The following is a 13,076-nucleotide window of genomic DNA, read 5'->3' as shown; positions in this document are numbered from 1 at the left end:
AGTACAGGTTTCTAAGAAGACCCTAGAACTAGTTTATTATGAAAGTATCAGTATTTGGTGTCGTTTCTAAATTCTTTTTACAATATGAGTCTGCTGATGATGTGTCATTGACAGCAAAAGAGAAATCACTCAGTGATCATATGTTTATTATACAGAGATATTGAATTTGATCAAGTTAGAAATGAAAACACACAACAAAGACAAAAGGTTTGTACCAGTAATAAAGAAAACACGTATAACAAAGCTTTTCCTCAGTTTTCTTTATTACAACAATGGAGACACAGAGATACAGAAAATAAAATGACATTTAATATACTATGAAACTCATGCATCGGATTACACACAGTGCTGGATATTATGTCAGCGGTTTTAAATAAGAGATGATACCAAGGACAATACATTTATAACGTACACTTTATTTCAAGAAAATAAGCTATGATGAAAACAGATGCAATTAAAATGATCAGAAATAGTCACTTTAAAACAGAACTGTTATACATAAAATCAATGTAAGAATGAAATAAAAATATTCTTGAAAGAAGTTCATGAATTGTGGACGTTATTTAAAATAGTAGTTTTTAGTTGCTTGCTCTTAGAAAAAAAAAGGATTTGCTAGAGATTTATTTCATAGTGCCCATTTAGTACATATACTAAATAAAATAAATATGGTATAATTTTTAAAAAATTATGCTACCTCAATATAATGCAATGTTTGCAATATGTAACTATATTTCTATTAAAATGGAACGAGAAAGAATAACTGAATTTAACTTGAACATAAAAAATTAAATTTTGCAACATACTAGGCTAATACAACCAGTATTAGATTAGTTCACACTTAAAATAAAATTTAATTCCACTTGAATGAACGTATCTTTAAAAAGTCGATCAAATAATAGTCTACCAACAAAGACATGGGGCCATCAGTTGCAGTTCAGATCACCTCAGATAAACTAATAGGACTCCTGAACATATTTGCTTTCCTTGGCTAATTTTTTTCAATTTCACTAAATAGTAGCTAAAAATTGATGTTACAGAATAATCCACTCTTTCTGTAACATTTAGATACAGGCATTTTAGGCTTCCACTTAGTTAAAAGCCATGAGGGAGGGTCCGGATTACTACCAGAGATCTTGATCTGGCTGATAATCTTAGGTAAGATAAGGAAACCAAAGGTATTTGAAAAATACAGCATTGATGTAAATTCCCATTCTGTGTTACTTCAGAATGATTAAAGAAAATTTAAACTTACTGAATCTTTGCATAAATATTGAGATGCTGCTTACTTTAATAATCTTTATGTAGTATATCACTTTTAAGTACCATTAAAGTAAAAAAGACACAACTTTATATTTAAAAGTTAAAAATGTTAACTTTAGAAAAAATACTCTAGTTTAGATGATAACTTGGAAGTGAATATATTAATAAGATGTTAAAAAGATTTTTTTTTCATTTACTTAAGACCTAAAATTTACTCTGCTAGTATATTCTGAATTCTAAGGTTTACTATCAAGCAATAAAAATGATTAAATAATACTCTTTTTTAATGACATAATCAGCTGATTTAGATATAGGCTTTTTACTAATTTCAATTTACATTAAAATTACTTCAGTGGCTACTTGTTGAATATTTGTATCTCCAATCATTTTAAATATATAAATTAAGCTCCCCATTCAATGCATTAGCCTTAGTTGAAAGTTTCATGACACATATCTATACTACAAATTCTGAGATTTTAAACCTTAACAGTGATTAACATAAAAAGAAGAGATACTTCCAGAAATTGAGAGGGAGGAAGGAAGGGAGAGATAGTGGGAAGGGGGAAAGGAGGAGGGTAGGAGGGCGGGAGGGAGAGACAGAATATTAGAAAGAATTGGAAGGAAGAATGGAAGGAAAGAAAGCAACTAAGAAAAAGCCTAATTAATCTGCACTTACTCAAAGGTGGTTTCAAGGATATTACGTTATGCCTCACAGATCTGAACCATAATAAAATACACAAAATGACACATTCCTATATGAAATTTGTGATCCTGTATCTTTATTCACTAAGTGGAATCATAATATATTAGGGCAAAAAACTAATATGTGATAATATTTAATTTAGGGAGTATCATAACAGATTATTTATTTAAAGCTCTTAATACTGCTAATATCATAACCAAAAACCAAACAGGCAAAAATCTTCAGTTAACTGCACATATCTAGATGTATTCTTAATTAACTACTACAAACTAAAAATATATACACAATATTAGCTATTCTTGAAAGCTAGACCCAAACATACTTAACTATTGTATTGATAAATATCCATCCGGAATAACTAAAATAATTTGTAATTAAAATTTTTTATTTCTTCATTCTTAGTGTAGATACACCATATTAATGAATACTATATCTGAAAGTACTTATCCAAATCAAAAGCACATGGCCTAATTTTCTCTTGCACCTATATTTTGTTGCTTACAAATGAATAATCAGACCAACTGATCAGACTTAAAAACATTGTGGAATTTTCCTTGTTTTAGTTTTGTATAATTAATATAATTAATTAATAGGCACTCTTAATATAGAAAATATTTGAATTGTATAATTATTTCTAAGTTGACCCAAACTGTCCATAAACAACTATGTGTACTTGTAATTTTAACTATTTATTTTAAAAGAACTGCTGAATACTTACAAGTCAAAATTATCTGCAATACAATTATCTGTTGGAACAAATACTTGTTTTATATATAACTGACTTATACATACAAAATGTTAATCCAATGCCTGGAATTTATTTATTTATTTATTTGCTTATTTAAAATGGTTAAACCCTTGAGATACTTGAGGCTAACAAAAAATAGGAAAAAAAATTAAGAAAAATGAAATAAGTCATTAAACATTTCAGTCTTGCTCATGTCTACCAGTAATGAACACATGTGCACATAAATAATGCTTTGGAAAAGAATATGGGTATAGATTTTATAAAATATACATATTTCCAATGAATAAGAGTATTAGGACAGAAACGATCAAAAATGGCAATTTACTGAAGGTTCTTGCTTGTAAGAAAAAATCTCATAGGAAAGAAGAATTTATTGCTACCTCCTCGGCATAATCTGTTAGCATATCTGAAATGTAGTCTGGTGGGCCTTATAGCTATCTGATAAATAAGTATTGAGCTTGTATTGGGGTAGGGAGACCAGTAAGACCTAATGATAAATGGAAAATAGAAGACAGACTTAGAAAAGGTTAGGAGGAGAGAAAACGAGATACACAGCTGTATATAAAAAATTAATCCTGACACTCCACATACAGATAATGGCCATTATGCATAAGCAAATCAATTTAGCTTTATAACTGGTATAACACGGTCAAAACAAACTTTTTAAATGATTTAACATTTGATGATAAGACATACACATCGATAAACATAGAAACATACTTCTGATTATTTATAATGAATAAAATAAGACTCACCTTACACATAAATTTACATTTGTACATTTTAGACACCGATTTTTATTTAAAAGTCCACTGAATGAAAAAAAAAAAGCACTGGATGATAATAGGAAGAATTTTTATGTATGGCTTACCAATAATCACAGTTACTTAGACCTATAGACAGACACTAATTATACAAAAATGTACTGCTAGTTAGACTTTATGGTTACATATAACAAGAGTAAAGCTCAAGTAATAAAAATGATAATTCAGCAACAATTACATATTATTAAGATGTTAAAAATATCTGAGAAAGTAATTTACAATCTCTAAGATCTCACTTTTCAAAATGCAGTAGTTGCATTGTTTATACAGTTTGCACTTTCCCATTTCTTACGGAAGTAAGGCAAAGCACAGAGTCTATTATTTTAAGATGTATCAGAATATTTTTAAAAATTTATATCTTAGAACTGTATAATAACTGTTCATCTAAGAATGAACATGGGGCCAAATGATAGACTGCTCATTAATTTTAGGATTAATAACTTGATTGGTACTTAGATGCTTATAAAATCTAAATGAACAACTCATTAAATGTAAACACTTCTGCTAAGATATTAGAATTTTAATTTTAGGTCATTTTCTGAACTGTTCAAATGTCAGTCTCGGTATCATATAAGCCAGACTGAGTGTCCTTCGTATCATTGTTGGTGACCTGGTAGTTTTAGAAAATAAAATTTAAAAAAAAATCTCTTATCTTACTAAAGACATATTCCATGTTTTCCAAGAAAGCATTTTGTAATCATGTCCTGAATCAAGGTAATTTCAATATGATTTCTCATGGAAATATTTACAACTTACTGGAGAGATCCAGTCAGGTTATAATGAATGAGAAAAATTGTTCATGAGCGTGTTATTGAAACTCCTTTCTTTCTCAGCACTTGCTACTTATTAGTAATCAACATATCTACAAGTCTTATCCAAACTCATGGAATGTAATATGCAATCATGGAATGTAATATGCAATTATAATTAGTTCTTTAATAAACATAACATTAGCTATTATCATTTTAAAACAGAACATTGCCAATAAATAGGTTAAATTCCTATACTGCAAGAATTGGAATTAGGAAATCCCCTTTGTCTCTAAGGGAGAAAGAAAAGCAGAAGTGTGTTTCCTTTGTGGGTGAGTCCCTTCTGCACTCTACAGGTCTGATGCTAGCTCAGAAGAAAGACACAGCAGCGAAGAGCAGAGTTTGGAAAAGACAAATTTTAAAGAATACAGACTACCAAAGGCAAGTCTACTTTTAGACCTTACATGATAGAATCCTGTAGGTATTTCTTTAAAATAAAGTCAGAGAATACTTTCATGCAACAAAATAAATTGTTTTTGATGAATGAATCTCGAAGCCCAGAACTCAGTAATTTGATTTACCATGTAAGTTACAGTCACTCATGGGAATATATGTAAATCTGATAGCTTTCTAATTGTCCTGACTGAGTAGTAAGAATCACTTTCTAGAGTGCAGCTGGGAGTGAAAAATGCAGAACACCCTTTTCCCATTTTGTAATAAATGAAAATGTGAAAACAAAAGGCATTAATCATGCTACTCCTTCAAATCCAGCTTGCTCTGAAAGCTGGAATCTAGTAATACCTTCTCCTCTCAATTTCATCTTCTTGAAAATGGCAGCTAAAATACTTACTTCTATCTCTGATCCTTGCAAAGAAATTGACTCAGGAAAAAGTAATAAATAAATAAATATATATGTTGCTAGAACATCAATACTTGATACCATCTCAAAATAGTGTCCAAATCTAGTACACAGGTGCAACTTAATAAACGTACTCAAATTTAATTTATCATTTACTTTGGTACAATTACATTAAGATATTTTCACTTCATTAAAAAAAATGTCTGGACTTTCAAAAATTGGTGCTCAAATTGAAGAAAATTAACTCTGCTTCACTTTTACTCCTTATGACATTTTAGGTCAATAAAAGGAAAATAAGGCAGCAAAACAGGAATCACATCTAACATAATAAAAATTATCAGGTTTATGTCTCACGTAAATGGTAAACACCACGAAATATGATAAATATTTATAAAGTTGAAACTTATATTTAAAAGAACAATTAAAACCAATATAAAAGATCCACAATTCAACATAATAAAATTTCTATTTATGCAACGTATGTCCATGAACATTGAATTGTATTTGCAAAATAATCAAAGGAAAGATTAGACGTAGCAAATAGTTAAGTTCCAAGTAAAAGTGACATGATATTTAAGGTTAACTTTAAGAAACTGAAGAAAACTGTAGAATGAAGCAAGTTATGCTGTGAACTGGTACCTGAAAGAAACAATCCTGGTTCAGTTTTCTTCAGTGTTTTTCTGACAAATTATCTACTTTAAAGGTTAACAATTTGGGGAAGGGAAAAGAGGCTAACTATTGACGGGTGAGGATACATGCATAATTAGTTGAACCTTAAAAAATATTTTATTATAATTTTAGATTAGCCTTATAAACTTGCAGATGATAAAAGGGAATACCATATGATATAGCAACGACATTAAAACATGCAAGACACACTTATGGCTAGAATGAAAGAAAACCCAGCAGCATTCAGCTGCCATGACTGGCTTCCATTTTCGCCTTTATTCGCTTCACAGCATTTATCTGTATGATGAAAATTGTTTTTGAAAGTAGAATAAGAATAAAACAATTAAGAAAAAAAGAGCAGAGTTACAAACATGAAAATAAAGGAAAAGAGAATAGTGACAGTAGGAAAGAAAAAAAAAGAGAAAATAATTAATACAAGATTTACACAAAGCCATACCTACAAAAAATTACTTCGATACAGGACAAAGAATAAAAAAATCTAGTATAAAGCATTTCTAAATAGCTGTCACATGTTAAAAACATAGCTGAGGCTCAATATAATAATGTTTATTTCAATAACTCAGACATTAGTTCTATCACTGATTCCTTTAATGTGAACATCTTAAATTTTTTTTATTGAAGATAAAACTTATTAGAGAAAGGTCATCAACCATTCCACCGGGCTACTAGTAAATTCACACTGCTACTTAAATATGAGTTCATCATATGCTGCAATGTTTAGTGATAGCCTTTTCTTTTGCCAGCATATTTTCTTAGAACATATTTAATAAAAGTAGTTTTACTTTTAATAATGAATGAGGCACCAAGACATATAAGTGAAAATTGTAAGTTCAAACGATAAAAATTTGTAATAAGAAGAAAAGAGCATTAATTCAACTGGCTGTAGGCACACTCTAGACATATGTTATTGTTACTCATTTAAAATAATTTTGAGAACCAAAGATCATGAAAATAAATTTATAGAATTACTTTGGCATTACGTGCTAAGCCAAATACATATTGTTCTGCATATATTATTGATATTTAGATTTGACTGAGATTTCCAGATGGTTAAACTAAAGTTCTTCCCAATTAATTGAACTTCAGTTTCACCATTGTTTTGAAATTTCTTTAATTTATATTCCAAAAACAATCATAAATTTAAATTTAAGAAAACATTTTAGTACTTGCCATGTACTTGAATGTTTTGTTTTCTGTTCATGTTGAGTTACTCAGAGATGAAAGGGTATACTAGTTTTGTTGAAACTAGAAGTGAATGTCATCAAAATAATTTTACTCTAAAGTTCACTTTAAGTATAATAAAAAGTCCATGAAAATACAAATTAATTAAAAAATTTTTAGCAATATGTTTATAAGTGGCAACTCATGTCATTTCTTTGTTAGCCTGTTAAACTTGAAGAACTCTCATGGATGTAGTACATGCTTGATTTCAGCTGGTAGAATTATTTTACCATTGGATCTTTAGAATATATGAATGGAATTATTTGTCACCAAATTATATTGAGAGTAAATGTTAAAATTAGTCATATCTTCAATTCATAGTAACAAAAGAAGAAAAAGGAGCAATTACTTAAAGATAATAAGTGTTACTTCTTTTTTTTTTTGGTTAAAACAATCAATACTAAATACATTGTAAGCCAAAAGAAATGGTGAAAAAATTTTTTCGAAATAAGTTTATCTCTAAAAAATTTTAAAGCATTAGATTATATTCATTCCACCATGTTAATAATATTCTAGTTATTAAAATTACAAAGTAAGTCAGTAAATATAATTTTATCAGCCTCTAGTTCTATAGGTGATTTTGTAATCATTTTTATAAGACTTAGTCATCACTAGTCAATATTTTCATTGTTTATAAAATAAAGTGAGGTGGAATTATGCTGTATGAATATTACAAAAGGGATCATGATTGTGATTTTGCACACTCTATTTCTATGCGAATCAAGAAACACATCTTTCAAAATAAACATGTCTCTAAATAAGTGAAAATGAGAAAACATTATTCATCACAAAATACTTTTTAAACCAGAATCATAACCTACGGAGAAATGTGGTATCCACTACGATGTATACATAGAAAAGCCATTATTATCAATAGAATATATGATATATGAATTTCAGGTGAGTCTATTGTTAAAAATAGTCCCCTTGTCCAACAAATAAATGTATTCTAGATTTAGTCTGTTGCTTACAAAGAGTTACATATATCTTAATGCACACAATTAATGGAATTTTTAATTCAAAGTCTGTAAACTTTATTTGGACAGTCTACAATGAATGCTATTTAAAAAAATTCAAACTAAATTAACTTTTAAACTCCTTATCTTCTCCAAAGACTTCAGGTTTGCTCATTTGTTACATATAACTAGTCTGAAGCCTAAGTTTGAATTTATAATATTTATTTTAAAATGGAGTGAGAAATTATATAATTACATGAGTAAGTATAATGAAAGCATGTGAAAAATATCATTTTTTCTTATTTTGCTGATTCATAATTTTAACTCCTTAGGAAATTGTGAGTTTAAAGGCTCCCAAATTCACCATCAACCATCACAGCCTTTAAAATTGCCCCCAGGAAATTTTCTAGAGCTAAATCAAATAATTCTTGATATATAATGGTGTGTCTTTGATCTGGCTTTCCATGAGACTTTACCAGTCTGTGGATTTAGTCACAGTAAATTGGACATTATTTTGTGACTTTTTATAGATAAAATGAATATTTTATTTTTTCCCCCTTTCCCAGTGAGCTGCTCTGGTTTTGTATTAGCTGCATAGTTCAGAGGGGATGAATTCTATCTCCTATCTTCTCAGATAGCTTCATTTGTACATCTGTGTGTCTGACTTTTCCTTGACTGCTTGATCCATTTCATCAGCTGTGAAACACGCTCTAGCCCTTTTCATCATAAAAGTCCTTCTAAAACTGACTTTTTTTTTTCCTGTGCTAACCTTCATAGCAAAGTTTCTTGAAAGCACTAAATTAACATGGAGTCTAAACCTGCTAACCTCCCATACAATTCTCAGCCCATTCCTAACTCATTTCTCGTTCATCCACTTCAGCAAAGCTGTGTGTAATTAGCACACTTCACGTCTCTTTCAATTGAATTTTGTTGACCTCTCGGCAGCATCAGAAGGGTCAAACGTGATTTACACCTTGGCTTCTGGAAATATGACTGTCTCTTAACTCCCAAGATACTGCAGTCTTGTATTTTTCCAGGAATTGAAAAATATCTTAGTCTCACCAAGGGTAGTGGTATGGTTTCATCTTTCTCTATACAATTACATTTCCTTGGGATGCAGTTCTTAACCCTCTACTCTTCAGTAAATCAAGAACCGCCTACCCTTTGAACATTGATGCTGCACCAGTTGCCCTTCTAGGTACTGGGGAACATCTGTGAGTATCACAGACATCAACTTCCTTTCATAGAGCTTAGGCGTTACTCATTGCGTGGTTTTATTCTCACCCAGGCTTTAAATACCAGTCACTTGTTAAGGCTGACAACATCATAATATACGTTTCCAAGCCATGATTGTCTTAGCTACATACACACATATCTAACATCTATTTGACATTTCAAACTTAACAAACACCAAACTGATCTTATATTTAATCCTTATTCTTCAAACTCTGCTTTGCTTGTAAGATTCTGTAGAATCCTGAGAAATGATATCAATAGTGTTCCAGTTGCCCAAGCAAGAAACTCGAAAGTCATCAATATCTACTGAATCCCATCTGTTACATGGGCAGGTTACTCTACATCTACAATGTGCCTAGGACTTATTCATTTCCTTTTTCAACTGTCATCACATTTTTTTCAAGCATTCATATTCATCCATCTCTTGCTTCTACTCAGGTGAGCAAAATTAGTCTATCTATAATGTCTATCTTTTCATATAACTTCCCTGCTTCAAATGATTTCTTACTACTTTTAAAATCTGTTTTAAAATTACTTACATGGTTTTGAGAAGACCTTGGATTGTATGGGTCACAGGTCCCTCTCTATCCTTACTTTTGTTGACTTACCTACAGGTTCTCTGCCAACCATGATTTTTCTAGTTCCTAAAACAGTTAAATTCCTTCTTCTCTCAGAGACTTCTTCCATATAAGACACTTTCCCTGGAAGTTTCATTCCCTAGGAGCTTCTTTTAGAAAGCGACTTTCCAAGGGAATCTTTTCGTTACCCCCAAATACCCCCATTAGTTAGGTACACTTGCCAGAGGCGGCACACTGCACCAGCACAACTCTTCATTTTAATTACTTGGTGGTTATTCTAACTCTTGTTTAATATCTATTTTCCCTACTAGATTGTACAATCTTGGAGTGCTGGAACCAGCTCTGCATTTTTCACAGATAATTCCTCTGTACTTTTCACAGTGCTTGTCACAAAGCCAGATCTCAATAAATAACTGGAATGAATGAATAAATCAATAAATCTTAACATTGCAAAACCAGAAGAAACTAGCTTAGAGCTAAGGAAATACATATCAAAAGAAGTTAAACACAAGAGCAAAGCTGAAGCTATAAACTATTTTCCTTCTGCGTACTGCTCACAAGCTGACTTTCCAAAATTGATATGAAAAGTGTTTTTCATGGGAAATGTATCACGACATATTTTAGTTATTTTTGTTCAAAAAAATATATATTTATTTATATATTCTGTTTTTATTTATTTACCTTTTGGTCTATACTTATTATTGGTTTTATTAACAACAACTTCTTATAAAATAGCAAGGATTCTGGGAGTATAATATAAAGCAGTCTGCCTAAAATCTTTTTTTTTTTTTTACAGTTTGGGTTTTATCTATAAAATATAACTAAAATGTTGCCGTCAGCTTTATAAAGTGTTAATTTTCCTTTTGATAAACATAATTATTTCCTCCAAGGATATGAGCTAAATTAAAGATTTAAGTGGATGGAATTCTTTCTTGCAACCCTCCTTTGAAGATTCTGGCTCAGATTAAACGATCATTTATCATTTGCCTGTTATCTGCATAGGGGATAATTACTACAGACATAATGCATTAGAATTGTAGAAGCAGTTATTGATATTTTAAGCTCACAGAAACAATGAACTTGATTGTTCATTCAACCATTCTTATTTAGGTGTATCATCTTGTAAGGGCATGGGATTTGTCATCTGATTTAAAGTAGCTCTGACCTTGAACAGATCCTTTAACCTCTCAAAACTGTGAGATGAGGATAATTCTCCCTTGTTCAACTCCAATTCAAGAATAAAATGACATAATAAGTGCAGAGGTACTTTGTAAATTTTTAAAAATTGACAGTACAAAGCAAGATATCCATATTATTTCTAGACAGTTCCAACTTCCTAATTTCAAATTATAATTGGAAGCAGTTATTAATTAATACTAGGAATACAAAGCCATGATATCAATTACTTTCAAACCATACAACTAACAGTAATTACTTTTTAATAGAAAGATGAATTATATAAAGTTACTTTCAATTAAAAAAAGATGTATGATATAACAAAGCCATAATAATGAGATTAATTTCAATTTGAAATTACAAGAGGGTTAAATAGCAAGACTGAGCTGACAAATTTTATTTTTCCAGTCTCAAAAATACTATGGAACAACACTGATACTCTATTATAGTATGACTTAAATCAGCCATGTTTATGAATATGCAGTTCACATATCTAAATAGAGAGTATATGTGTATATATATTTATGCATGTACATACAAAATTTACCATTAAGTGTTAAATATGATATGTAAAGAGCAATAAATGTTAAAATATGATCAATATGACAACTCACTAACAGAGTTAACTGACTATGAATCAGAATAAATTCTTGAATGTTCACCTTTCTAGCACATATCTGAAAACGGTTTTCGTATCCCTCCTGTGGACTTTGATAGTATCACCAGCATATAATGATGTAAGCACTATTACCTAACCAAGGTAGAAGCTCCCAGTGCGCTGTGACTAACGATGAATGTCCTGCAACACTATGAGCTTCTTCGGAACTCTAGTCTTAGTTCTCCTGGGGCTATGTCTGTGGCTGCTTCTGCCTCATTATGTGATAGACTGAATCTTTCCAAGTCAGCTTGTTTGGCCAAGCATAATGGGCTCACCATTATCTTTGGCCATGTCTTACCAAAAGTGGAGGGCTAGCCTTGGTGTGTTTGGCAGAGAAGTTGTCTTTTTTGCTAAGGGTTTTTTCTGGTCTCAGCAAAACTTTTCTATGTTGATTTTCACTCTTACCCCTCAATCCCCTCTCTGCTCATCCTCTCCCCACCATTTCCACCACTAAAGCTGTCAAAGTGCACTTACAAATGAACCAATCTTCCATGGCAAGACAGACTGAGAAATTTTGATACATAAATAGTCATGAGCAGACCCTAGAATTTATGTTTGCTTCTATAAAATTATGTCTTTAATATTAAGAAAAAATTCAGAGAGGCTATAAAAGATAACACGATGTTTATTTTCGGCTTGATATGGCATATGGTTGGCTTACCTTTAATAATGTTGGGTTTTGGTGGCATGCTGAACTCATAGACAGTTGGTTCTGAATATCCCAATCTATTGGCAGCTGTAATTTGGACTTCATACCCCATTGTCCACTGTAGATGCTCCAAAATAATGTGGTCTTTATTTCCCTGAACTTTTTTCTCTAGCCACTGGTCTTCTTTATCTTTCTATAAAGGAAATACAAATATATTTTGTAAATACACAGGCACTAAAGTTGTGATCTTTTAAAAAAATATTTCATCTACCTTGAATTGGAACAGGTGGTTTTATTAAATCAAAGAAAGATATTTTCTCATCCACAGGGATAAGTGAAGTTATATATAGATGAAGTCCTTTCTAAGATTTTCACATAAAAATTACAATGGTTTTTAAATTAGCTAAAGAGTGGTAATTTCATAATTAATCCTTGATGATTCAGCAATTGATAATTCTCCATCAGAATTTTTTTTATTTCATAAACATCACTTTGCTGTTTAGCCACTTTGTTGATTATTAATAATCATGTGAACAGGAAAAAATTAAAATATTATATAGGAAAACCTAATATATCCATTAAAATAATTGCCAGAGACTATTGTTTAAGGTTTGGGGTAGGTGAGGGTAAAGTGTCTTGCAAACAAAATCTGGATTATTTTTATAGATTTAAATTACCACTATTATTTTTTATTATTATTATGTCTTAGACATATTGAAACACCATGGAAGAAAAAAATTATTACCTGTTAAATAGGTTATAAGCCTAA

The 13,076-nt window shown here is 30.6% G+C and overlaps 1 protein-coding gene across 1 annotated transcript in view; it reads right to left on the bottom strand.

Annotated features, from left to right (window-relative positions):
• The window catches only part of NCAM2 (neural cell adhesion molecule 2), a 429,294-nt gene that overhangs the window by 22,744 nt on the left and 393,474 nt on the right, over positions 1-13,076 (bottom strand). Inside the window, exon 15 of the mRNA XM_006215779.2 lies at positions 12,320-12,500. Coding sequence (XP_006215841.2) covers positions 12,320-12,500 — 181 coding nt within the window. The remainder of the gene's footprint in view (positions 1-12,319; positions 12,501-13,076) is intronic.

The sequence above is a fragment of the Vicugna pacos genome, chromosome 1, assembly GCF_048564905.1.
Source record: "Vicugna pacos chromosome 1, VicPac4, whole genome shotgun sequence".
Taxonomy (NCBI): Eukaryota; Metazoa; Chordata; class Mammalia; order Artiodactyla; family Camelidae; genus Vicugna; species Vicugna pacos.
The sequence above is the reverse complement of the archived record's forward strand: the minus strand, read 5'-3'. Positions and strand labels throughout refer to the sequence as shown.